General features: G+C 45.6%; 1 protein-coding gene and 1 pseudogene across 1 annotated transcript; both read right to left on the bottom strand.

The window, feature by feature from the left end:
* Positions 1-5,969: 5,969 nt before the first annotated feature.
* On the bottom strand, positions 5,970-14,153 carry LOC125550738 (serine carboxypeptidase-like 19). Its single transcript, XM_048713814.1, has 13 exons — positions 13,811-14,153; positions 13,522-13,667; positions 13,215-13,414; positions 9,627-9,729; positions 9,506-9,543; positions 9,176-9,280; positions 8,973-9,056; positions 8,630-8,782; positions 7,632-7,703; positions 7,416-7,537; positions 7,082-7,195; positions 6,920-6,965; positions 5,970-6,208 (listed from the first exon to the last, which is right to left on the bottom strand). Exons 1-13 carry the CDS (start codon positions 13,996-13,998, stop codon positions 6,125-6,127), a joined length of 1,455 nt encoding a protein of 484 aa, XP_048569771.1. The 5' UTR covers positions 13,999-14,153; the 3' UTR covers positions 5,970-6,124.
* Positions 14,154-17,398: 3,245 nt separating this feature from the next.
* On the bottom strand, positions 17,399-18,580 carry LOC125554616 (annotated as a pseudogene).
* Between the last annotated feature and the right edge of the window lie 6,733 nt (positions 18,581-25,313).

Here is a 25,313-nt window from a genome sequence, read left to right as displayed (position 1 = left end):
AAATTTAAGTACTTTTTTCAAATGCATGGTTTCAAATTGATGAACTTTTGTTCAAATCCATGATTTTTTGTCTTCATTAATGAATTTAAAAAAAAATGTGAATTTTTTTCAAATCCGTGATTTTATTTTGCAAAGCATGGATTTTGTTTGCATAATCATGATTTTTCATACATGAACCTTTTCAAATATGTGTATTTTTTCAATTAAGGAGCATTTTTTGAATTTCTGAATTTTTTTAGGTTTCTTTACTCTTTTAAAATTCATGAATATTTTCAAATTTGTGAACTCTTTTCAAATTCGTGAACTATTTTTCAGATTCGCAAAGTTTTTTAAAAAATGGGAAAATTTTCAAAGTAGTGAACTTTTTTAAATTCATGAACTCATGAAGTTTTTTAAAATCCGTAAGGTATTTTCAAATTTACGATTGTATTTCACACTAATGAATATTTTTCAATTGTGTAAACATCTTTTCTTCATATTTCTGAATTTTTGTGAACCGGTAAACAACCTGGTTAATGGTGAATGGCCATGGTCAACAGTCAATGGTGGTGAATGGCCATGGTCAACCAGCGAGCTGGATCGAGCGACCTAAGCGAGATAGAGTTCTGGATAGATTTCTATTTTGCTAAAGTGAATGGTCCTGTGTTGTAGCTACGGGCCGGCCCTTAGGGCATGTACAGTACATAGTCTCAAGGTAATGCCCTATATACCATGTAGGATCGGATATGACGTAAAATAGGTTCGGATAGGGAAACGAGATCCTCTCCAGGAGGCGGATGCTTGAAGAGAAAAAGTGTGATCTGGTGACAAAAGCTGAAAGGTTGAGTAAAAAGTAGAGATGCATGTGTACTAGAGTTTTTATTTTCTATTTCTTAATGAGGCCCACTAATAATAGCTTGCATTGAAAAGAAAAAAATATAAATGCCTCAAATTATTTTTTGTCATGGGGCATATGTATCCATATGCCACCAGCCCTTAGCACTCATTTAAAAGAAAAGGACTAGGCCAGCTTCTACTTCGTGTAAACTACTAGGCGTGACCTAGTTGAGGGTACAAGAGCCGGGTTGTATTGGTTTTCCTGAGTTTTTCTATTTTTGTTTTATCTTCCTTCATTTCTTTCTTTGTTTTCACTTTTTTTCTGTTTTTTCTTTTTTATGTTTTATTCAGTTTTCTCTGGTTTTTTAGTTTTCTTTTTTTCCTTAGGTTTTTTATTTTGGTTTTTCATTGTTTCTTTCTTTTTTATCGGTTTCCGTACCTTTTTTGTCTTACTTTGTTTCTTTTAGTTTTGTTTCTACATTTTCTTATATGTCAAGTACATTTTTCTAGTACATGTTTAACACTTTTCCAATATAAATTTAACATTTTTAATACAACATCAACATTTTTTCTATACATATTATTCTTTAAGATTTTTCGAATCCTTGATTAAAATTTTCCAAATACAAGATTAAAATTTCTTTTAACACATATTCAACATTTTTTATACATTTTTAAATGCTTGATTAACATTTTTCAAATAAAAGAATAAAAAATTAATACATGGTGAATATTTTTTTCTATACACATTTAATATTTTCCAAATCCTTGATTAACATTTTTGAAATACTAGTTCAACATTTTTTCAAATGCTTGATTAACATTTATATGTGCATGATCAATTTTTCATCATTTTTTAATACATGGTCAAGATTTTTTCTATACACATTTAACATTTTTCAAATGCTTGATTAAAAAAATTCAAATACATGTTCAAAAAATTTCAAATGGTTGATTAACATTTTTTATGTGATCATTTTTTTCATACACATTATTTTTTTGTATAAAATTTTCATATAGACAATAAACATTTTCTCTATATGTATTTAACATTTTTCAGATGCTTGGTCAACATTTTTTCAAATGTTTTTGTAGTGTTTTGTGCAATATATATATATATATATATATATATATATATATATATATATATATATATATATATATAACCGAAAATCTACAAAAAGGAAAAAAAAACAAGATTGTGGCATCCCGCGTGTTTGGCCGGCCCATCTCGCTCTCCACTTCAGCGAACATTCCCTAGGTCTCGATAGTGGTGCTCGAAGCGCCGTATAGGAGCGAATCGACTACACAAGCCAGATCAATCAATTTATACCTACTAATAAAGGAAAAAGTATTTCTACCCAGGCTTGGTGTGAAAGGTTGCCGTACTTGTTCGCAATTTTTAGACTTCAAAAGGTATTTTTCACAAACTATTGAAAGCCTTCCGAGAATCGTTGGATCTGAGATCCAACGGCTCCTAGGAGCTCGTATCATGGGAGCATCTAAGGCTCCGTATCACCTGATACTCTCCCATTTCTACCCGTCTATCATAATTTTTTACAGAAAACCTCCTACAGTTTTTGAAACCAACTCGTGATCCTTTTCTAAGTGAGACTAGCTTTTTGGTAGACAACGCCTTGATATTTCGGTTAATCAACTAGTAGTATTGTTTGAAATGATTCCATAAAACTTTTGGTTTTTTGCAGAATCCCCGCCCCACCCCAATGTTTTGGTTAATACCCGTATTCCACCCAGAAAATATTGTTTTTTGCAGATTAATATGCATTTTAACATATTTTTCATAGATTTAAACCCTAACATTAATTTTGACATGTTATATATAGAAATTGATTAGAAAATATGTATAATCTGAATATGATGATGTTACAGGTTAAACATTATTAAGATGTTATTTAGGGTCTAACCTTAATGAATAGTTCGAATGTTTCTTTAAATCATATTTTTCTAAACCCTAACTTCAATTTTAACATGTGATACACAAAATTGATTAAAAAATATATAGAATCTGAATATGATGTTATTTTATCAATTAAATATTTTTAAAATACTCTCTAGGGGCAAATTTAATCAATAGTGCACGATCATTCTTTCTTTCGTGCCGTAGCAAATCCGGGTTGAAAATGAACATGTTTATAAAACCAGATTGCAGGCAAGAAAACCATCTATAATTAGCTTTACATATTTGAAATAACCCATTCCACATATTCAAGAAAATCATTTTCTTTCATATGAATGACATCAGCTTTTTTGAAAAGAGTGAAAAAAACACATGTTTCACAGTGTTATGATTTCACTCGTATAAGAAAACACTCAATTAAAAAAATCAGTTACTTAAATGATTTCATTTATTTTAGAACACCATTTCACTCATAAGAAAAAGATTTCCACTCCTTTAAAAATGATTTCACTCATTTCAAGCACCAATTTCACTCATTCAAAAAAAATCACTCATTTTAAAACCTAGTTTCACTAATTCCAAAAAAAATGATATCACCCATTTCAATAACATATTTCACTAGAACATGTGTTGATTGTTGAAATTTAAAAGAAAAAACAATTTCACACACTAAAATAGATTGAGTGAACACGTGGATTGAAAGATTGAAATTCATATGTGTATGTAAATTATCCAAGATTAATCTTGTTCTAAACGTCTTGACGTTAGGAGTTCAAATATATAAAATTCAAACTGAATCATAGTTAAGAAGGTAAGAATGATTTTTTTAGCACAATACAGATGCTCATACATACACACATACCCACCCCTATGAACACCTTCAAGAGACTGAACCGGCACATCATCTTGAGATTAACGAGGTCGCCACATATGCCTTCCTAGTCGACGGGAACGTCTCCTCCCATCAAACGCACATCATCGGAATGTCTGAAATTAATCCAGAAATAATGCGAGCAACAGTTTTATGTTCAGGACTTATACTCTGATGGGTTAAGGATATCATTGTCCTCCAAATCATTCGATCACAGGTTTGTTCGTAGAAGATATTAATGATTGAAATTGTCAAATAGCACATAATAAATTTGTTAGAACGGTGTTGCAAAGACCGAACTCCATGAAGCTCTTTTCAAACAGTTTCAGAAAATTTCAACTTTTTTTTCTACAAATACATACACATATTCTTCAAGTATGTATAAAATTTTACCGACTAATTTGATTATTTGCATGCTACACAAAAATTACAAATATCTGCCCAAATATAACAAAGAAAATTCCATTTTAATATGAGTATGTCTTTTTTTTTTTGTACATCACATGCGAATATATATATGGGGTGACGCTATACTAAGCGAGAGCGCAAACCTCTTATTCTACGCGCCGGTCACTAATTGCTCACAAAGCGCGCCGCTCAACCGTGCACTCCCACTTGTGCCTTAATCATCCGAGGGTAAAAAATAATAGCAAATATAGTAATGGATTTAATTTCATTACCACTCCCATGCACTCAACCGCCGTCTCGTGGCTCCACTCTAATCATATGAGGGTAAAACCATATAGGAAATATCGTAACGGATTTAATTTATGTTACCACTCCCGCGCTCTCACACCCGTCCCGTGGTTCTCGTTCCCTGATCATGTGAGGGTAAAAAAGTACAAAATATAGTAATTGTTTTACTTTCCATTATTGCTGCCATGCAGCCCACCTCCATTACATGGCTTTGTTCACTAATCATGGGAGGGTAAAGAGGAATAGCAAATATAGTAACGTATTCAAGTTCCATTACCAGTTCATTACTAGCTTCCTCTTGGTTACCATCGAGGGGCCATGCGAACTAGATCCCTTACCATGTTATATTAGCCCATTTACTATACCACGCCAAGTACTAGCTATTCACTCGTAGTAAAATCCCTTGCAAACACAATAATGAAATAAAAATGGTTACCTGATGGATGTACGAGGGGTAAAAGTTATGTGGAACATAGTAAAAGAGGAAAAAGAATTACCTCTCTCACTACTAGTAAAAGAGCCATCCAAAAAAAATTTGTATTATTATTTTCTAATGAATACAAGATGGTAATTGTGTTATGATGTTGGTCTGGGCCAAATACAATTAATTTGGAGTATCCAATAAATGTAGCAATCTGTAGTAATAAACCTTGTAATATGCAAGAGTATGTAGTCTTGTAAATCAAACTAATTTACGTCGCAGTGCTAATTGTTATTAAAAATATGAGTTTAATACTAGTAATTACTTACCTCACAAAAACAAAATACTCCCTCCGTCCGGGTGTATAAGTCATTCGCGTAGTTCTAGGTCATCGATTTAAGGAATTAAATATGTGTTATATGTCATGAAAAATATACCACTAGATTTCCACACGGATGTAGTTTCTAAATATATATTTTTTGTCACATATAATACATATTTAGATAGTTAAATTATCGACCTAGAACTACGCGAATAACTTATACACCGGGACGGAGGTAGTACTAGCAATTATTTTTTGCTAACTACTACAAATGCTCCATTTACTGTTCACATGAACGCATACCATAGTAACGCATCGTGTCTGCATTATTATAATTGGACCAGTATTACCACTAATTTTGACACGGACTAATGAATCATGTTTGTATTTCTATAATTAGACGTTTCTATCTTTTGTGACACGGAGCGGAGGGCACGCTAGTAATGCATCATAATTGTATTACTATGACTAGACCCAACTTTACCATCAACTGGTGGAGTGGCTGGATCGATTAGCCAAACCGGTTTACTTGGAGTTGGAGCAGGGGCACGCTCGCACGTTGGACCAGCGCGCAGAATAAGAAGTGTGCGCTCGGGCTCACTTTAGCAGTCCTCTCTCTCTCTCTCTCTCTCTCTCTATATATATATATATATATATATATATATATATATATATATATATATATATTATATATATACATGAAATTTTGTACATGTATACTACAAATATATGTATACATGTATACTTTTTCAGATTTTTTGAAGGTGTAGAAAAAGTATTTTTGCTGGAAGAAAATAAAGAGCTCAATGGAATTCGGCCTCTGCAGGCACTTTTCGCATATTTTCACTACCCTTGCCGCTAGAATCTGGCTTCCGGTCAATCATAATTCCGTGGAGCCATGGCATGAAGCACCAGGATCGTGGAGTATAGCACTAACAATCTTTCTTGTGTTTGGCGGTTGCCACGAGTAGTTCATATATGCAATATACTCTACATCGTACTGTAGAAGAATTAACATCCTGGCACGATTCCTTTTATCCAAACATCAGGTTACAGGCATGTGGCAATCAGGCACATTAATCATAGCGACTCATGGGAAACCCAACGCGCGAACATAGCGAGGCATCTCTCTGGTTCGAACTCTGGTGCAGTGTGTCCGCCGTTCTATATTAAGAAAGTGGGTTAGGAGAGAGGTGTTAAAACAAACAAACAAACAAACAAATTCATATTTAGAAGTTACAGAAAATTTTAAAATTATCCCTCATGTACATGTAGTATGATCTACATCATGGTCTGCGGAAGTACCCTTTTTTTGGCAATCTATAATAGTGAATACTAGTACAACTATTATAGACCCACATATTGGTCTTTTCTTTTTGTATCCCTCAAATAAGCATACTTTTCTGTGAAATTTACATGTACTTAGTGGGAGTATATATATTTGTCGGAAAAGTTTTAATTTTCTTTAAACTTGAAAAGTTTAAATGTGTTCTTTGATTTCTATTTTTAGAAACAGGCTCCAAAGACATGGGCTCATTTAGCAATACTGGATTACTAATTTACTATACAATATTACCATTTACTACATGCTTAGTTGACGGAGCAAGGAACGGGGCAGGACCCATGCCAAACACTAGCTACAGCAAAGGAAGAAACAAAGCCTCACGACGGGCAGACTGGGGCTTGTCTCCCCCATTGTGGCATTAGAGGAATAGAGGTACAGTTCTTATGTTTTCAATGATATTCGAATTAGGATGGCAAGAAAGGAAGTCTTGAACGGTCCAATGACAATTCTTAATCCATATGGAAATAATTTTGTATATGTCAAACTCATGCGGTCTCAGAAACGGAAGGCAGAGATATACATCATGTTACCTTTACCGTAGCAAACGTCAGGTTATTTCTGTATGTTATGGTGAATCTGCAGACATTATATTTCAAATAAGTACACTTATCCAAAGCAATCTATATACTAGAATATAATACAACACCAATCATGGAACAATATTATACAACTTATCATATATAAGTTCTCACCCTGCGGACTGTCCATCTAGATGCCAGGCCCTCCATTCATCCACAATGGGGAAATTCAGTGATCGCACCCAAGACTGGGTACCCAGAAACGGTATAACAGAATCATGGTCTCCACTGAACAACAAAGATAGATGAGCTTATAAACCAAGTGGTCAGCTTGGTAAGCTATCAACAAAATTTTGCAATCAAAGATAGATGAGCTTATAACATGACAACTTGGAAAATCAGAGATGGAAATAAGAGCATCTCTTATTCTTTTTATGTAGCCTTCAGTTCAGCAAAACTGTGCCTGCCACAAGTAATATAAAGCAAACATTTATTATAAGATGTTTACCTATATACCAGTGCACGATAACCTTTTAACGTCATATTACGATGATACTTTATTGTGCTCTTGATGTCCAAAGAATAAGGTAGATCTCGTTCATGGCACCTCACCCATTCGTCCTTGCTCCCCTAATTAAATGGTATATAGAGTCAAACCAGAAAGGTAAAAAAAATGTAAATACCAAGATTAAATTTCTTCCCGAGGAGAAAATTATTAGCTTACCTTCTTGATCGCAAGGGCTTTCCTAGTGAGGTTGTTGTTAGCCCAAAAATATGATAGGTAATTACCATATGTCTGTAGATGGAAAAAAATGAACCTGATTTGAAAATAACTTTTGATGATGTAACAACATATTATACTTTTTTCGGACAAAGGGTGGATTTTATCGACTCAGAATGAAGCATCAAGATGATACAAACACAATGAGTACACATCCGGCCTCTGCATAGTTAGGATGCACACAGCCAATAACACACACACACACACAAACACACCAGCAAATAACAAAGTTATATAAGACCAAAGCTATGCGTAGGCGAGGGGGGGAAAAGCGATCAGATCCACGATCTTATACTTGCACCTAAGTAGATAACAACCGATAGATTTGCACATGTGTAGTGTAGTGAGAACATGAACATATCATAGCCGATGCATCTTTATAGTTGCACCTAAATATATCACAACATACTTTTGGTATTATATCTAAATATAATCCTTCCATAGATCTAGTGTGTTCTTATTTCTAATGGACAACAATCGACCAATGTTCATAACTGTACCTAAACATCACAGGACCATGGATATGGCAGACTTTGAATATTAATGTTTGACAAAGATATTCATAACCTTACACCTCATATACAGACTAATACAAACAATTGTCGTTTTCTATCAGTGTCAGAAAACGTCTTATATTATGAGACAGAGGGAGTACAACTTTAGTTCCTTGTAATAATTTGATATCATATACGACCAAACCGGTGGCTCAGTACAAATGACCGATAGTACTCCAAAAATACAAAGTTTAATTCTCTGTAATTATACCACATACTTATCACCAGCTAACACCACATACAAACTACCGACCAGATGGGTCACTTATAAACTTTAATGCAACATTTGATCTAAGAATCCGTTCGAATGGAACATCTGGTAATAATCAGGTCTTCATACAATTAATAAAAAAAAAGTCTTCGTACACTTAATTCAGGTTGACTTACTTGGCAACCCATTGAAGGACGAGGAGGTGGATGCTTAAGTACTCCTACTTCCTCCTTTAGGATCTTTCTTTCTGTACTCCCGTCGTTTGGTCCGGAAGACGCATAGACACACTTTTTATACAAAATGTGTGGATGTGAAATTTCATTCCACAGCTGCAGTGAAACGTCAATTAGTTGGTTGAAAGGAACATATTAATATGTCAACCAGAACCATATAGTAAGTTATTATACAGAGTCCAACACTGGGGAATGGCATACTCGAGACAGGGTATTTGTATCATTAATTTTCACTTGATTTGTATACAAAAGAAGAGGGAGAAAGTTCAAGTGGTTATATCCTTACTTGGTTGGACCTGTCCAAAACTTGAGCGCAGAGCGCATTCTTGGGGTTGCTATAATCTTCCCCTTGGCAGTGCTCCATTATCAACTAAAGATCAATCACATGCAACCACATGGAGACATAATTAACTAACCTCTTATGGGCGGAAGCAAACTACAGATCCGTAGGTGAGTGATAAGGTGTTGGAGGCATGTCTAATTAATCACCTCATACAACTGATCTGAAATTATGCCCATTCCATGAAGATATGGCACTCTTGATCCATAATCGATGTTGTATTCACCAGTAGCCGGGTTGCCGACCAGATAGCCCTGGTCAATTTTTTTATGACAAATACAAACTGTGTTCAGGTTGGGATTATGCAGCTAAAGTTGTTCGTGATATTTTCTAGATAAATGGAATATATTAATATTAAGAAGATCTTAATTACACCCGACCTCTGCATGAACACAATGTCAAAGAGCTAGTCAAGACATCAAGAATGCAAACAGCCAAATTATTACATAAGGAAATTACGCGGTGTGAATTTAGAGCACCTTAAGATTAATTAACGGCCTCACTCCAGCTTCAATATCTGAAAACAACATAGTAGTGTTCAAGTATGAATAAACATCTATCTTGCCAAAGGACCTTAAACAACTCACCAGTGCAACATACCTTCCGAGATCTTCTGTGCAAGAAATGGAACGATCTTTCCACCGGATGAGTCTCCTCCGACGTAGAAAGGATTTGAGAGGCAATCAGGATGCTCGGTGAACCACTGATTAAGAAGATAAACACAAAATTGTAACTAATCAATCAATTTAATCTATGTCCTCTGTCCTCTTGGAGTAAAAAATGTTCTTTGTCCTCTTTTTATGTATCCCTTGGGCAAATAGCAATATACTAGAAGGGTTGGGCGCGCTTTGCTGCGCCGTTAATGTTGTTGGGTTTCTTAAAAACATTACTCATTTTGTTTCAAAATATAAGATGTACTCCCTCCGTTCCTAAATATTTGTCTTTTTAGATATTTCAAATGGACTATCACATACGGATGTATATAGACATATTTTAGAGTATAGATTCGCTCATTTTGCTTCGTATGTAGTCACTTGTTGAAATCTCTAAAAAGACAAATATTTAGGAACGGAGGGAGTATTACATTTTTTTAAAGGCAAACCTTTTTAAGTTTGATCAAATGTGTAGAGTAATATATCAAAATTCATAATATCAAATCGGTATAATTAGATTCATCATGAAATGAATTTCTATATTTTTTGTTTAATATTGTGGATATTGACATTTTTGGCTCTGAACTTGGTCAAAGTTAAAGGAATTTGACTTTCCAAAAAATAATAGTGTTTTTTATATAGTTTGATGATTTGGTGAGCCTTTCTTGATGTGATTCTGTGTTATCCGCTAAGAAACCCATATTTATGTGGGAAATTCCTGCGTCGGTAGCTGCATGTACTATATTGGTGCTACAGTATCATTTTTATAGCCGGTTGCTGCTGATTGATTTGAAAAATGATTGGCTCCATAATTGAATACCTCAATCGAATTGAATAGCTTCAAAATTAGGGAACAATGCTGACTTAAAATAATTGAATGGGATAGCTCCTTGAGCAGTTGTTGACCCAGTCAAAACTGAGTTACTCAATTTAAATTGAAGACCTCAATTAATTGTGAGGTCTTAAAAATTTAAGAAGCATAGTGTATAGTATAAAGGAATTGAATGAGAGAGCTTTAAGAAATTGTTGACCCGACCAAAATCGGGTAACCCAATTTTAATTGGAGACCTCAATTGATTGTGAGTCCTTTAAAATTAGGAAGCTTAGTGTTATAGAGGATTTTCAAACAAAATGCCCTTTTCTCCCTATAGTTATTTGGGGCGCTTACTTTGCCCCATATTTTGGTTCGAATCACTTAATAACCCCTGGAAAAGAAGTTGAGGTCTACAAAACCTCTTAACCAAAGATTGTTGCTGACATGTCCGCGTTTGCATGAATAAGTGCCAAATAGCAGGGATTAGAATTGCGAATCAATATATAATCATTGAAAGAGGTCTCTATATATATGAGCGTTTGTGTCTGTACTGTGTTAAAATAAAGGCAGGAATTAGAATTGTCGTGTGCCCACGTGGGACGTGGCTTGGTTTACGAAAACGGATCCGGCTTGACTGCTCCCTCTCCATACTTCCATCTGTGCTCCCACCTCATCCTACGACTGTCTTTTTTTCTTTTTCTTTTCTAATCTAATTATCTCCCTTCCTGATTTTAAGTGGGTGGGGCCGGGCTTTATTTTGTTCCAATCAAATCAAGCCACGTATGCGGGAGCACGAATGGGCGCACAAGCGGGGAGCAGGCAAGTCTCGTCCTACGAAAACAGGCCATCTGTGCCACGTGAGTACATCGACGGGCATATTATGGGCCATTAGTGGACCCTTCCAAACAGTTAAACAGGCCTACTTAGGCTGGTTGTAATAGGGAGTATCATATAGTAGTATCATGCATATGATACTAGTGTATGATACTACCTCTAATGCATAGTATCATATATTAGTATCATGTAGTACTCTATGTATTGCCATGCATGACACAAAGTACTATAGCATTTATTATGATACGGTATCATAATATGATACTTCATCATCTCTTTCTTCATTTAATGCTTAGACACCTCATCAAAATTGCCTAGTTAGCATACATGATACTAACTATGATACTACCATTACAATCAGCCTCATGATTTTTAGGGGGGCAGGGCCCCTCCCTTCCCCTTGATCCAATCAAGGATTGACAAGTCAAAACCAAGCACGTAAAACCACCATCGACGACGTCGCCTGCCGGTTTTTGATGTTTGTGCTCCCGGTCGTCTGCTTCCTCGCGTCTCGCATCCGTCTACCAAAGATGTTCCCCGCCACCACCGACGACGGCGAATCTGACGACCTCGCCCTATTACTACAACGCGACGTCATGTCCTATTACTCCACTCTGCCAGCCGCCGTCCATGTCGATGTGTTCCCTACGTTTGCTTCTGAAATGCGTTGTGGTGAACCGTGTTTTAGACGCGGCCCGCGGCGATGAACAAGGCTCTTAGGCGGGGCAGATTTGGGGATTTCTCTCTCAAGCAAGCTTTTATGTGGGGATTTCTCTCTCAGGCAAGCTTTTATGTAATTGAAGCCAGGATGGGAGTTTAAAGCAACTCCAATAAAACAACCCATTTCGTCCGCCGCCGTTCGTTTGGGTCGGCGCGGACAGAAAAGTCGGCCCAACACGCCGACCCAAACGGATGCACGTTTGCGTGGCGTCCGCCTGCCGATCCATTTCTGGCCCATTTTTAAGCCGGATTTGCATCGGCATAGACACAAGACGGATGCGCGCGCTCGTCCTCTTCCCTCCCCGGGCCCGCTGGTCGGTGGCACATTGGCCTCTTCCCATCGAACAACACACCCTCGCCCGCCTCCTTCGTTGCTGACGCCGCCGACCATTTTTTCTATAGATAAAGGATACCTAGATAGTTCTAGTATAGACATATAAAAGGAAAGATCAACTACTCGTCGTCACCCGACTCCGACTCGGTAATGTCCTCCTCTGACGTCTGAATGTAGGCGTCAACATACCGCTCATCTTCGGAGTTTCAGGACGACGCTTCTCCTAGCTTCATGTTCAATTGAGCGGCCTGCTTACGCGAACGCTTGTCCTCCCGATAGACGGTTCGCTCCGTCCTCCTTTGCTTGTAGAACTAGCGCGAACCAGATCTCGAAGGAGAAGCCGCTTCGCGGACTCCGTGAAAATCCAAAGCGCCCAGGCGACGAGGCTAGTGAGAGGGGAGGCGAGGCGAGTGGGCGGCAGACAGAGTGTGGAGGGAGCGCCTTCTTAACGCGCGCCGTGGCGCGCCAAAATCAGTGCGCGTTAGACCGATTTTGCCCCGCCCGCGCGCTGGAGCGTTAAAACCAGGGCCATGACATGGGCGCTGGCATGATCTATGGCTGCGGGCCTTTTTTTTTTAACTGAGCGCGGAGATGAAATGGGTCGGCGCGTTGGGCGCGCTGCCAACCCAAATGCAAAACTGAACGGACGCCGGATGGGCGGCCGACCCAAACAGACAAATGCGCCGTCCATTTGGGTCGGCTTGTTGGAGTTGCTCTTATCATTATCACTAGACACGAACCCATTTTATAGAACCGAGGCAGACCAACTTGCCGGAGCCGGAGAAGAAACTAGGATTCCGTGGAAGGAAAATGGACCGTTTTCCTTTGCGTACCTTGGTGAGAAACTTTTTGAGCTGCAGAGAAGAAGAGATTTCTCCAACATCATAGCCCCTTGGGTCCCGGGAGAAGGAGAACCCGGCGCCGACCGGTGAGTCCACGAACAGAATACTGGCAACTTTGGTCCATGCGTAGGGATGGTACCGCAGCCGTGGTATGGTGCCATTGTAGGGTTCTCCGACTAATTTCAACGGGCCTAGTACAAATGAAGTTGACTTTACTCAACCAAAACGCAGCAATCAGGCAGCTAGATCTAGAAGTGCCAGCCAAGACAGAAATAGTAAAGTCGGCTAGATCACTGACCTATCTCGAACAGCAGCGCGCTGAGGACGCTGCAGCGGTCGCCGCCGGTGATCCAGACGATGACCGGATCGCTCCGTGGGTCGCCCTCCGACTCGATGAAGTAGTAGAACAGCTCCGCGCCGTTCTGCTCGTCCACGGTCACGTACCTGCCATGGACAAGGAGCTTGTAAACGAGTGCACTTGCAGTGCAGGAGCGTCCGAGAACGTGCGTGCCTGACCGAGGAAGAACTTTGCTGGACCAGCCGTATGTTGTCCGGAAGTGTAGCATTTTTGACCGAGGAATACGTACCCGGTCTCGAGCCGGAAGGGGAGGGGTCCGTCGAAGCCTGGAAGGCTGGCGACGAGCGTCGGAGCCGCCTCGGCGGCGAGGAAGCGACAGCGGCGTGGCAGAGCGGAGAAGAAGCAGAGGAGGAAGATGAGCCGCCGCAGGGGGAGGAGGGCCATCGCCATGAGGGGCAAAGACACTTGCGCCTCCATGGTTTCCCGATGAAATTGAAACCTTGCTTGCTCGTTTCCCGATGAAATTGAAACCTTGCTTGCTCCCCCTGGCTGTTCGGGCCTCCGTCGGTTGCTCCAGCTGATCGCTGGCCGCTGAATTCCTTTAATACTGAGTAATAGTTAAAGTCTGGCAGCAGATCTACATCACGGATGAGATACAGACGTTGCGCGCCGCGTGGACCTCGTCCGTCTTTTCCAGCGTTATCCATGCGCGAGAGAGACAGCACGTCGTAGTACGCCTCCGCCCCCCGACACGCTGAGACGACGACACACACCCGGCCGGAGCAAACAGCACGTGCCGTCTTCTTGTGGACTGGGTACTACGTTCCTCAAAGCGGCGACGCCTGGCTTGTTCCGCCGTGGAGCAGGGCATGGTCCATGGTGTGTACGTGCCAGGACAAAGGACCCTTCACGATGAGTGGAGTACAGCCACATCAAATTTGTTGAAAGAGGCGTTCACGATGAGTGAAGTACAGCCACGTCCAAAAATATGTGCAGCTTGGGAATCAAATTCAGGACAACCAATCAAATTCAGTCGACTTCTCCTGCCTAAGTCTGAGGCGGCCCGGTCCCCCTCTGACTTTCTACCGATCTCCCTGCAAAACTGTATCATGAAGGCGGCTCTCTGCACTCGCCTTCAGCGGCACATCCACTCCCTGGTGGACCCGGACCAGACAGGCTTCATTCCCGGGAAGCGCATTTCCGAAAACATCGTCTACGCTGCCGACTCTGTCAACTGGTCGAGCCTCCTCCTGATCTTGTCCACACGTGGGTTTAGTGACCGCTGGTATGATTGGATCCAGGCCATATTGTCCACTGGCCATACGTCTGTCCTTCTCAACAACACTCCGAGGGACTGGATCCTTTGCCGCAATGGCCTTCGCCAAGGCGACGCCCTTTCTTCCTATCTTTTTATCATCGTGGCCGACGTTTTGCAGCGCATGGTCCGAGCGGCCAGTGCCGATGGCCATCTGTCGCACCCCATCGATCCCACCATCCCTTGTCTTGTCCTTCAGTACGCTGACGACACCCTTATCCTTTGTCGTGCGGACGTCCCCTCTGTTACGCATCTCAAAAGCATTCTCGACGCTTTCGCCTATGCGACCGGGCTTGTGATCAATTTCCACAAGTCCGGGTTTGTTCCCATGCATTGCACCCCCGAGTTGTCGACAGAGTTGGCCTCCATCTTAGGGTGCCCCATCTCTTCTTTCCCCCAACCTTACCTAGGGCTACCCTTGTCCCCGCTCAAGCTTCCTACCTCCGCCTATGACCCCCTCATCAAATCATTCGACCGCTATTTGTCGGGTTGGCGAGCTCTCCTGCTCTCGTCGGGTGGTCGACTGGTTCTTTGCAACGCTGTCCTTAATAATCTTCCAACCTACTTTATGTGTTCTTATTTGCTGCCCTCTGGAGTGATAGAGCAGATTGATCATAGGCACCGTTCCTTCTTTTGGACCGGCAAGGATACTTGCTCCGGGGCTCGCTGTTTAATTGCTTGGGACAAAGTGTGTGTTGATGTGCAGGAAGGTGGCTTCGGCATCCGGGATCTTCGACGAAAAAACATGTGCCTCCTTCTTCATTTTGTGGACGTTCTTCACCGCCCCGACTGCCCACCATGGAAGAGGTGGTTCCTCAGCAACCTCCGCGGCGACATTGGCGACACATGCTCGACGCCATCGTTCCTTCAGGCGATCATCCAGGATGCTCTGCCTATCTACAGGAGCATTACTCGGGTGTGTCTAGGGGATGGGCGCACCACTTCTTTCTGGCAGGACAGGTGGCTTCCCGGCGGTGCACTCTGCTTCGTCTTCGAGGCGCTCTTCTCCCACTCGACGCGGCCCAACGAGACGGTTGCTGGGGTCGTTGAGTCCGGCCTTGCTCTCCAGCCGAGGCTGTTCGCAGTGGCGGCCGCCCAGCTCGGATCCATACGGGAGCTCCTTCACTCCGTGCGTCTGGTGGACGTGCACGACCGCCGGGTCATGGCCTGGGGGCGAGACCTCTCGTTCAGCTCGCGGGCGGCGTTCTGCGTCCTGTCACTGCACGGCATCCGAGATCAGGACTCCATCGACCTCTGGGGCTCCCGACTCCCCAACAAGATCAAGATCTTTGCTCGGCTTCTTCTCGGCAATCGGCTTAGCACGCGCGCTAATCTGTTTGCCAAGAATTGTGCTCCATCACCTGTATGTGCCTCGTGCCATGACGACGAAACAGCGGACCACCTCTTCGCCTCCTGCCCGCAGGAGGCTCATGTCTGGGCGCGTCTCGACATGGGTCCTTTCCTCTCCGTGGCGGATATTGTTTCCAGGCAACCCCGGGCACCGCTGGATGCTGCTGCTTGGCGGGCTGGCCTCTACATCCTCCTTTGGCATGTGTGGAAGGCTCGAAACGATGTGGTGTTCAACTCCATCGTTTGTGAGTCCAAGGACGTTCTCCGGCGTGCGGCCGATGACACGCTACTTTGGGCGCGGCGTTTCGAGGACGCTGTGCGCGACCAACTTCTCCTGTTCCGCTCCCTCCTCATTGCGGCTTCCTAGCCCCCCTGTTTTTTCACTTTTCTCTTTATCTTGTTGTTTTTTATCTCCTCGATGAAAAACACTGTATGACGGCCTCGTCTTTTCGGGTAATATAACAACCGGTGGGGCACAATGCCCCCCCGTCATTCTCGGAAAGAAAATTCAGTCGACCGATTCAAAGTTTTTCTATGATCATTATAATCATTAATCACTATGCATCCAATGGGTACTTCTTATTGAAGATAAAATCCAGATTTGCATGTTTTTATACTAAAACATCTGATAGTAGATTTATATTTTTCTAATAATTATAATCCATAAATATACATTATCAATATTTTATGTTTCCCAAGTTAACTATCTATCATGTGAACAAGCAAGATTCTTGGTAACTGGCTTTTAGTATTCTAAACGCTTTTATATTAGTTTATGGAGAAAGTATCTACTATGAGTAGATATATTCATTTCTCCGACAAATAAATGTATTTAAAATATGTGTAAATACATCTATTTTTTTGACAAGTATTTTCAGATGAAGGGAGTATTCAATTTCTTTGTCTGTTCGAGCATTCATCACCCTTTAAATCATTTTTGTGCTGTGTGTTTTAGTTCCTTGCCATGACAACATGTTCAGGGTGTATTCTCATTGTAACGCACGGGTAATCTTCTAAGTAAAGTACAAAGCATAGTCGACACAAAAGCGACACCCAGGGTAGCGAAATCAATCTCCATGGAAAATTACTTTTAAAAAAATAATCTCCAGGGAAAATGGACCACAATCCACTTCGGGTTGACTGTAAATGGCAAAATTATCCAGCAAAAATATTCGGTGATTCTGTAGACTTTAAACTGTAACACATAGTTCACCCAAAAACACGGGTCCAGCTCAAATCCAAAGAATCAAACAGTTCTGTTCTGTCCGAAATGGAAAACACTTCACTCGTCTTCGTCATCATCGATCACGAACAGATGCTTCGTCGGGGGCCTCTTCCTCTTCTTTGTCGGAGAGGACGACGGGTCGTCGTTCTCCTTGGAACTCTGCTTGTCCAGGGCAAACACCAGGTCCTTCCTCTCCTCATCGGCATCGACGGACACGTAGCAGTCGTCGTCCACCTCCTCCTGCACACCATCTTGGATATCCTAGTCATAACGTTCTTCTGCAGGCAGTGTCTGATCGGCCTCGCGCCGTACATCTGCACCTGGTCGCTGGACCGCGAGAGGATCACGTCGAGGGCCGCGTCCGTGACGTCGAGGCCGATGCCCTTCTCCACGAGGCGCGCGGCGATGCCTCTGAGCTGCATCCTCGCCACCCTCCGCAGCTGCTCGCCGGAGAGCGGGCGGAAGATCACCATCTCGCTCAGCCGGTTGATGAGCTCGGGGCGGAAGTGCCTCTGCACATCGGCGATGACACGCTTGTGGGTGGCTTCAATGTCCTTTGTTGGCTGCGTGGGCGAGGAGGTGGTGCGCCCTGAGGTTGGAGGTCATGATGATGATGATGTTGGTGAAGTCGACGGTACGACCCTACCCGTCGGTGACGCACCCGTCGTCGAGGATCTGGAGGAAGACGTCGAGCACGGAGGCGTCGGCCTTCTCCACCTCATCTAGGTGGACCACGTTGTACAGTCGCTGCCGCACCAGCTCCGTCAGCTGCCCGCCCTTCTCGTACCCATACGACCTACAAACGCATATGCCAGATCATCCATATGTAATCGTAGATTGCGTGTAGTGTACCAAAGAAAGAAGATGTATATAATACGTACGCACCCGGGAGATGTGCCGATGAGGCGAGTGGCGGAGTTGCTGCCCATGTACTCGGACATGTCGATGCGGACAAGCAGCTTCTCATTACCGAAGAGCTGCTCTGCGAGGGCCTTGGCGAGCTCCGTCTTGCCGACGCTAGTGGGGCCGAGGAAGAGGAACAATCCTGACGGCTGGTTTGGCTCCCCGAGTCCAGATCGCGAGCACACCGTGGCCTCGGCAACAACGTTCACCGCCTCATCCTGGTCGATGACGCGCCGGCAGCTCCAGTAGCATTGACCAACGCGCATGTCTTTGCATGGATTTTATGTTACAAAAGTAGAGGTTGTGATTGCATATGGGGCATTTGAGATGTGGACGGGCGATGTCCGTGGACGCATCCAGATGCGTCCGTGGACGTATAGGAGTCCGGATTTGCCAAACTCCAGTTGTATATGCTTTTAAGCAATTGTTCCGCCACTTTTGCTGGTTGTATTGATGTACCCAAGACATTCTCTCGCCTATTGTAATCTATAACATGTATAATGTTAGTTCATTAAGGGAAATTGGCCTCCTGGTGCGCAGAGCATCCCGAATTAATGACTCATTTGAGAAGTACCATAGTGGTTGTCGTGGTATTCTCACGGGGGGCTTGCGAGTCGACAGATGCCACAAGGGCTTAGTGTGAGGGTAAGACTGTTGTTGATAGGACCGGGAGCGGGTATGCGAGTAGCACGCTCTAGTTTACCCAGTTTCGGAGCTCTCCGTAGAGATAATACTCCTACTGCTGCATGTCTGAGTGTATCTGATATATCTGGTACAGAGTCGCTCCTAGAGCTGTATCTGAGATCAGTGCCATAGGCATCTGGCTTTGTGTATGCCTATATGAGGCATGCTAGTGGCCGGCCATGCTCATGGCCGTGAGCATGTGTGCTCATGTGGACGGATGGATGGATGGATAGCTAGCTTGCGTGCTAGCTTGTGTGTGTGCGTGAGAGTCCATGTGTGTCTCCTCCCGGATGGATGGATGGATGCTCATATATATAGTGTGGCTAGCTTATCATCTAAGCTAAGTGGTGGCATGTGCAAGGCATGGTGGGGTGTCATGCTTGTCCCCTGCGTCACTTCATAAATAGTGCCAGGGGACAAGTGACACTATACATGATAACTGAGATGACGCGTGAATAGTGCTTGGGTACATCCGTCTCGTCGGTGTCGGGTCGGGCTGCAGTCGGCAGCCGGCTGGTTGGCGCAGTCGGCAGCCGGCAGGCAGACTGAGGGGCTTTGCTAGCCCCGATGTCTTGAAATATCGTCTTGCCGTCTTCGGGGTATCCGTGTCCAATTACTCCGACAGTAGCCCCCAAGCCTCCGGGCAATTTGGCAAAGTTGAGCGGAGGTTTTTTGGCAAATGTTCATGGAAATGATCATAAAAAAGGACAAAGTTAGTCCACGCAAATATATCATATGCTTGCTTTTAGTATTGCAAGTTTTATGCGGAGGGTGCCGACTCGGTTTCGTCCGAGCCCCCTTCAATCTTTTTCATGTTCCCTCCACTTTTTGTCTTGTGCTCTTGCTTGCCGGACAACCGCTCTGCAGTCTGTGGCTGAGAGTGGGCCGCGAAGTGGAGTGTACAGTACTCAGAGTCTAGGAGCAGATTCAACCGAGTAGATACTTGTAAAGGAAAACGGCCGGGTCGCCCGAACCGTTTTTCTTCCCGGACGTTTTTCACGTGGGTGGCCTCCAGCATTCACCCTTGCTAGCCGGACAGCCGCTCTACGGTCTGTGACTAAGAGTGAGCCTTTGGTACCGCGCACGGTACTAAGCCGTCTGCGGGAACTAACGTCTCAGGCCAAGCGGCCAGCCCCCGGGCTAACTCCGGTTGGCGCCGGGGCGAACAGTGATGCTACTGTAATAAAATGCGGAGATAGCCCCCGAGCATCGCTCGTGGTTATCCATGCTTGCGTGGTGCAAAAATATGCGGGCGAGGAGCTCACATTGATTTTGGTGTAGTCGCGGTCGTCGAAAACAGTCGGCGCGACTCGGCGCTCGCGGAGCGCGTCGGCGCACCCGCTGGGTGTAGCCTTCGAGCCCCGGGGTGCTCGAAGGGGGGTCCCGGCCGGTCAGGCTCGACCGGCCAGGCGGCGAGGCGTCTTGCAACGCCCTTTATTCTTCTCTTCTGCCGGCTACTGGGAGCTGGACAAAACTTTTCTCTTGTCTGCAATCTTCGCGGGGGCGCGCCAGCGCACCCGCTGGGTGTAGCCCCCGAGATTCGGGCCGACTGCTGAGCAGTCGGGCCGGATCTCCCGGCAACTACTTTGTCTTTTTCTTTGCGGGGGCGCGTCAGCGCACCCGCTGGGTGTAGCCCCCGAGATTCGGGCCGACTGCTGAGCAGTCGGGCCGGATCTCCCGGCAACTACTTTGTCTTCTTCTTCGCGGGGGCGCGTCAGCGCACCCGCTGAGTGTAGCCCCCGAGATTCGGGCCGACTGCTGTGCAGTCGGGCCGGATCTCCCGGCAACTACTTTGTCTTCTTCTTCACGGGGGCGCGTCGGCGCACCCGCTGGGTGTAGCCCCCGAGATTCGGGCCGGCTGCTGAGCAGTTGGGTCGGATCTCCCGGCAACTACTTTGTCTTCCTCTTTTTATCTGCCCGTACAGCCGGACGGACTCTTCTTCTTCTGCTTCGTTTCTCAGACGCCCACTTTTTTCTCTCTCTCTCTTTCTTTTTTATAGCACCCGGCCAGACGAGCAGCCATCCCACTTTTTCCAGCCGGCCACTACGCAATCGGCCTCTTCTTTTTCTTTTTTCTTTTTGTTTCCAGCTGGCCCCTTTTTTTTCTCCAGCAGAGGCAGTCGGCCGAAGGCACTCGAGGCGCGGGGAGCCGGTGAGGGTGCACGTGGCTTCCCAGAGTGCGTCAGTCGGCCGAAGCAGCAAGCCGGCGAGGCGAGCTCGTCCACCACGGAGTCGACGCGAGCCGGCACACGCAGAACTGCGCAAGCCTGACGCACGCGCGGGGGGAGCAGGCGGAGCTGGCGCCCGGATGCCGGCCGACGCGGCTGGGGAGCAAGAGGGCGGAGCCGGAGACGACCGGGTCGTCCGGGTGGTGGAGCAGGCGGTCAGAGCAACGAGCCGGCATGGGTGCAGGGAGGAGGCGGACCCGACACATGAAGCCGGTCGCCGGCTGGAGCGGCAAGCCGGCGGGAGTAGAGGCCGGATGCGGCTGGAGCGGGGTGGAGTCGGAGCGAGGCGCGGGCGCAGCCGAACCCAGCGCGACGCGTGGAGTCGGACGGGGCGCGGGCGGACGTGCGGGAGCCAGCCCGGACGGGCCGGAGGCCACGTGGACGCGGCCACGCGCGGAGCCCGGAAGCCGGACGAAGCGGCGCCGCGGGCGAACGTAGGAGGCCGAGTGGGAGCCGGCCGGCGCGGGAGGACGGAGTGAGGCGCGGCGTAGCAGGAGCCGGCCCTCGTAGTTGGAGGAGCGACGACGGCCGGGTGCTGGTGCTGGGACACAGTGTGATTGGTGGAGAGCAGCAGCGGGCAGGGAGCCTCGGATGGCTCCATCGCAGGAGTCGAGGGTGACGTGCACTCCGGAGCAGCACCAGAGGGGTCAGCCGCCGGCAGGCGGGCGCTGCACGACGGGGGAGCACGGCTGCAGCCGGTGGCCGGGACGGAGGCGCGCAAGCCATGCAGAGGAGGTGCTTGGCGGTGGGGCTACCAGCGGAGAAGACGCGTGGCGATGTGGTCTGAGTAGTGTCCAGGCAGTGTATGGGGATTGTCTTGGTAGTATTTGTGTAGTGTATGGCCAATGGTTTGACTGTTTGACTTAGCAGCTAGCTAGCTTGTATAGACGATATATGAAGAAGCAAACGCGTGCTTCGGCCGGAGCAAGGCACAATGCAGAGGGGAGTAGACGCGAGCGACGCAGCACGACACGCACGAACGCGACCGACCGAAGTGAGGCAACGTGCGCGTGGCGTGTGCGCGGACGGACGGCCGGCGTCGCAACGGTGGTGATGACGAAGGTGGCGAGGCCGACGACGAGGATGCGCCGTCCCGCACGGCCGCTCCGGGGGCGGGTCGAAGTCGAGCCCCCGAGCGCTACCGGAGAGATAGCGCGACGCCGCGGCGGTGATGGCGAAGATGGTCCCGCCCGGACTGCGAAACCAGCAGCAGCGTGGTAGCGTAGTAGTAGTACCGCCCCACGGTGGGCGCCAACTATCATGGTATTCTTACGGGGGGCTTGCGAGTCGACAGATGCCACAAGGGCTTAGTGTGAGGGTAAGACTGCTGCTGATAGGACCGGGAGCGGGTATGCGAGTAGCATGCTCTAGTTTACCCAGCTTCGGAGCTCTCCGTAGAGATGATACTCCTACTGCTGCATGTCAGAGTGTATCTGATATATCTGGTACAGAGTCGCTCCTAGAGCTGTATCTGAGATCAGTGCCATAGGCATCTGGCTTTGTGTATGCCTATATGAGGCATGCTAGTGGCCGGCCATGCTCATGGCCGTGAGCATGTGTGCTCATGTGGATGGATGGATGGATAGCTAGCTTGCTTGCTAGCTTGTGTGTGTGCGTGAGAGTCCATGTGTGTCTCCTCCCGGATGGATGGATGGATGCTCATATATATAGTGTGGCTAGCTTATCATCTAAGCTAAGTGGTGGCATGGGCAAGGCATGGTGGGGTGTCATGCTTGTCCCTTGCGTCACTTCATAAATAGTGACAAGGGACAAGTGACACTATACATGATGACTGAGATGACGCGTGAATAGTGCTCGGGTACATCCGTCTCGTCGGTGTCTTATCGGTGTCGGGTCGGGCTGCAGTCGGCAGCCGGCTGGTTGGCGCAGTCGGCAGCCGGCTGGTTGGCGCAGTCGGCAGCCGGCAGGCAGACTGTGGGGCTTTGCTAGCCCCGATGTTTTGAAATATCGTCTTGCCGTCTTCGGGGTATCCGTGTCCAATTACTCCGACAGTGGTGTTGAGGCACTGTAGCCTCTGAATTGTACTATAGCGATTTCGATATTATAGTATCATGAGGTACGTTATCGGTTCAAAAATAAAAGTTTACATTTGAAAAAAAATCACGAATTGGAAAATCTGATAAATTTGAAAAAGGTTCATGAATTTTAGTAATTGTTCATGAATTTGAAAAAAAGATTGTGAAAAATGAAAAGAAATACGTGAATTTCAAAAAAAAATATCATAAAATTCAAAAATTGTTCATGAATTTGTGGAAAGTTCACAGATTTGAAAAAAAACTTCACAGATTTTCAAATTCATTAATTTGAGAAAACCAGGGCCTCGACAACGACGTTCACCGCCTCGTCCTGGTCGATGACGCGCCAGCAGCTCCAGTAGCATCTGATGACCAACATGCATGTTTTTACATAGATTTTATGTTTCAAAAGTAGAGGTTGTTGTTGCATATGGGGCATTTGAGATGCGGACGGGCGATGTCCGTGGGCGCATCGAGATGCGTATGTGGGCTCCGGATTTGCCAAAGTCCAATTGTATATGCTTTTAAGCAATTGTTCTGCCACTTTGCTGGTTGTATTGTTGTGCTCCAGGCAGCTCCTAACATTTGATACCCAAGACATTCTCTCGTCTATTGTAATCTATAACATGTATTATGTGTTGGAAATATGAGCAAATTACTACGAGATTTAATTCGAATAAACAGAAGATAAATCATGACCACAGCAGTAGAGATTAAACTAATCATGCGAACTAGCATAGCAGATGATCATATCACATCTAGGGCACATACTAGAAACATGAATTCTACCACGATCTCGAACAGGAAGGATAGAATCACATACGGTGCAACACCGCCGGCGTTGACGTTGTCGCCCATGTCGTCGAGGATGAGGTTGCCGAGGTCAGGGAAGAAGTCGTCGTTCGCGAAGTCGTCGCTGCCAGCAGTCGCGAGAGTGCGCTCCTCAAAAACTTGATCGCCCCTCTCCCGTACAGGATCACAAGAGGCGGGGTTCCGGAGGCCTGCTGTCCCTTCTCGCGGTGCACGCCGGAAGGAGGGATGGAGAAGACTTGCTTGGCGGCGCAATGATCTGGAACGGTGGTGAGAAACCATACGAAGCGGCGACGGCTAGGGTAGACGTCTGCCTGACTATATAGTGTGGGCCGGGTAGGTCGTGGGAGTAAACCCCACGTCCGAGTCGTCACGATCCAAAAGAATCAGAAACGGTTCAGTAATTAACGCGTCCGTTAATTATTAATTAATGACTCATTAATTTTCCCATGCAGCAAAAATATAGACAACGTGCATAGCTCTGTCCTCGGCTTGGCTCAATCCCGCAACCCGCGGCGCGGCGCGGCGAGCGAGGAGGAGGAGCGCGCGTGTAGGTCTCCTCTTCTCATGCTGATACAAATGGTAGAAGAGCTCACCTTATAAAGAGGTGCAACTCTCTCTCAATTTTCGGGGTGGGACTAAACTTTAGCCTCACTGACTCCACTCACATGTGTGCATGAATGGGCCAAGAGAATTTTAAAATTTTAGTTAGGCTTTGGGCCAAAGGCCTACTTGCAAAATTCCAACATCATGTTCCTTCATTAAGGAAAATTGGCCTCCTCTTGCACAGATCATCCCGAATTACCCACTCATTTGAGAAGTACCATAGTGGTGTTGAGGCACTGTAGCCTCTGAAATGTACGTACTATAGCAATTTCAGGCCTCGACACGGACCGCCCCGCACTCAAACCCCCGCGTGTCGGGCCTCCCCTGCCGCCGCGTGCCCGTGCCCCGTCCCACGTCACGGCACCACCCCGAAATCCAAATGACAACTACCCTCCCCGTCGGCTTCCAACTACTCCTCCCATTACAGCTTCTGATTTGATCGATCTTACCGCTTCCATCCATTCCACCAGCGATCAGAGTGTAGACTAGGCTCTCCACAGCAGCGGCAACGCCACCATGCGGCTGTACGTGTGCGTGCTCGAGGCCCGCGACCTCCCGGCGCCGCTGGACGGGGGCGGCGAAGGATTTTACGAGAGGGTGAAGGTGGGGAGGCAGCGGGCGCGGACGCGGGCGGT

This window comes from Triticum urartu, chromosome 4 (genome assembly GCF_003073215.2).
Source record: "Triticum urartu cultivar G1812 chromosome 4, Tu2.1, whole genome shotgun sequence".
Classification (NCBI taxonomy): Eukaryota; Viridiplantae; Streptophyta; class Magnoliopsida; order Poales; family Poaceae; genus Triticum; species Triticum urartu.
The sequence above is the reverse complement of the archived record's forward strand: the minus strand, read 5'-3'. Positions and strand labels throughout refer to the sequence as shown.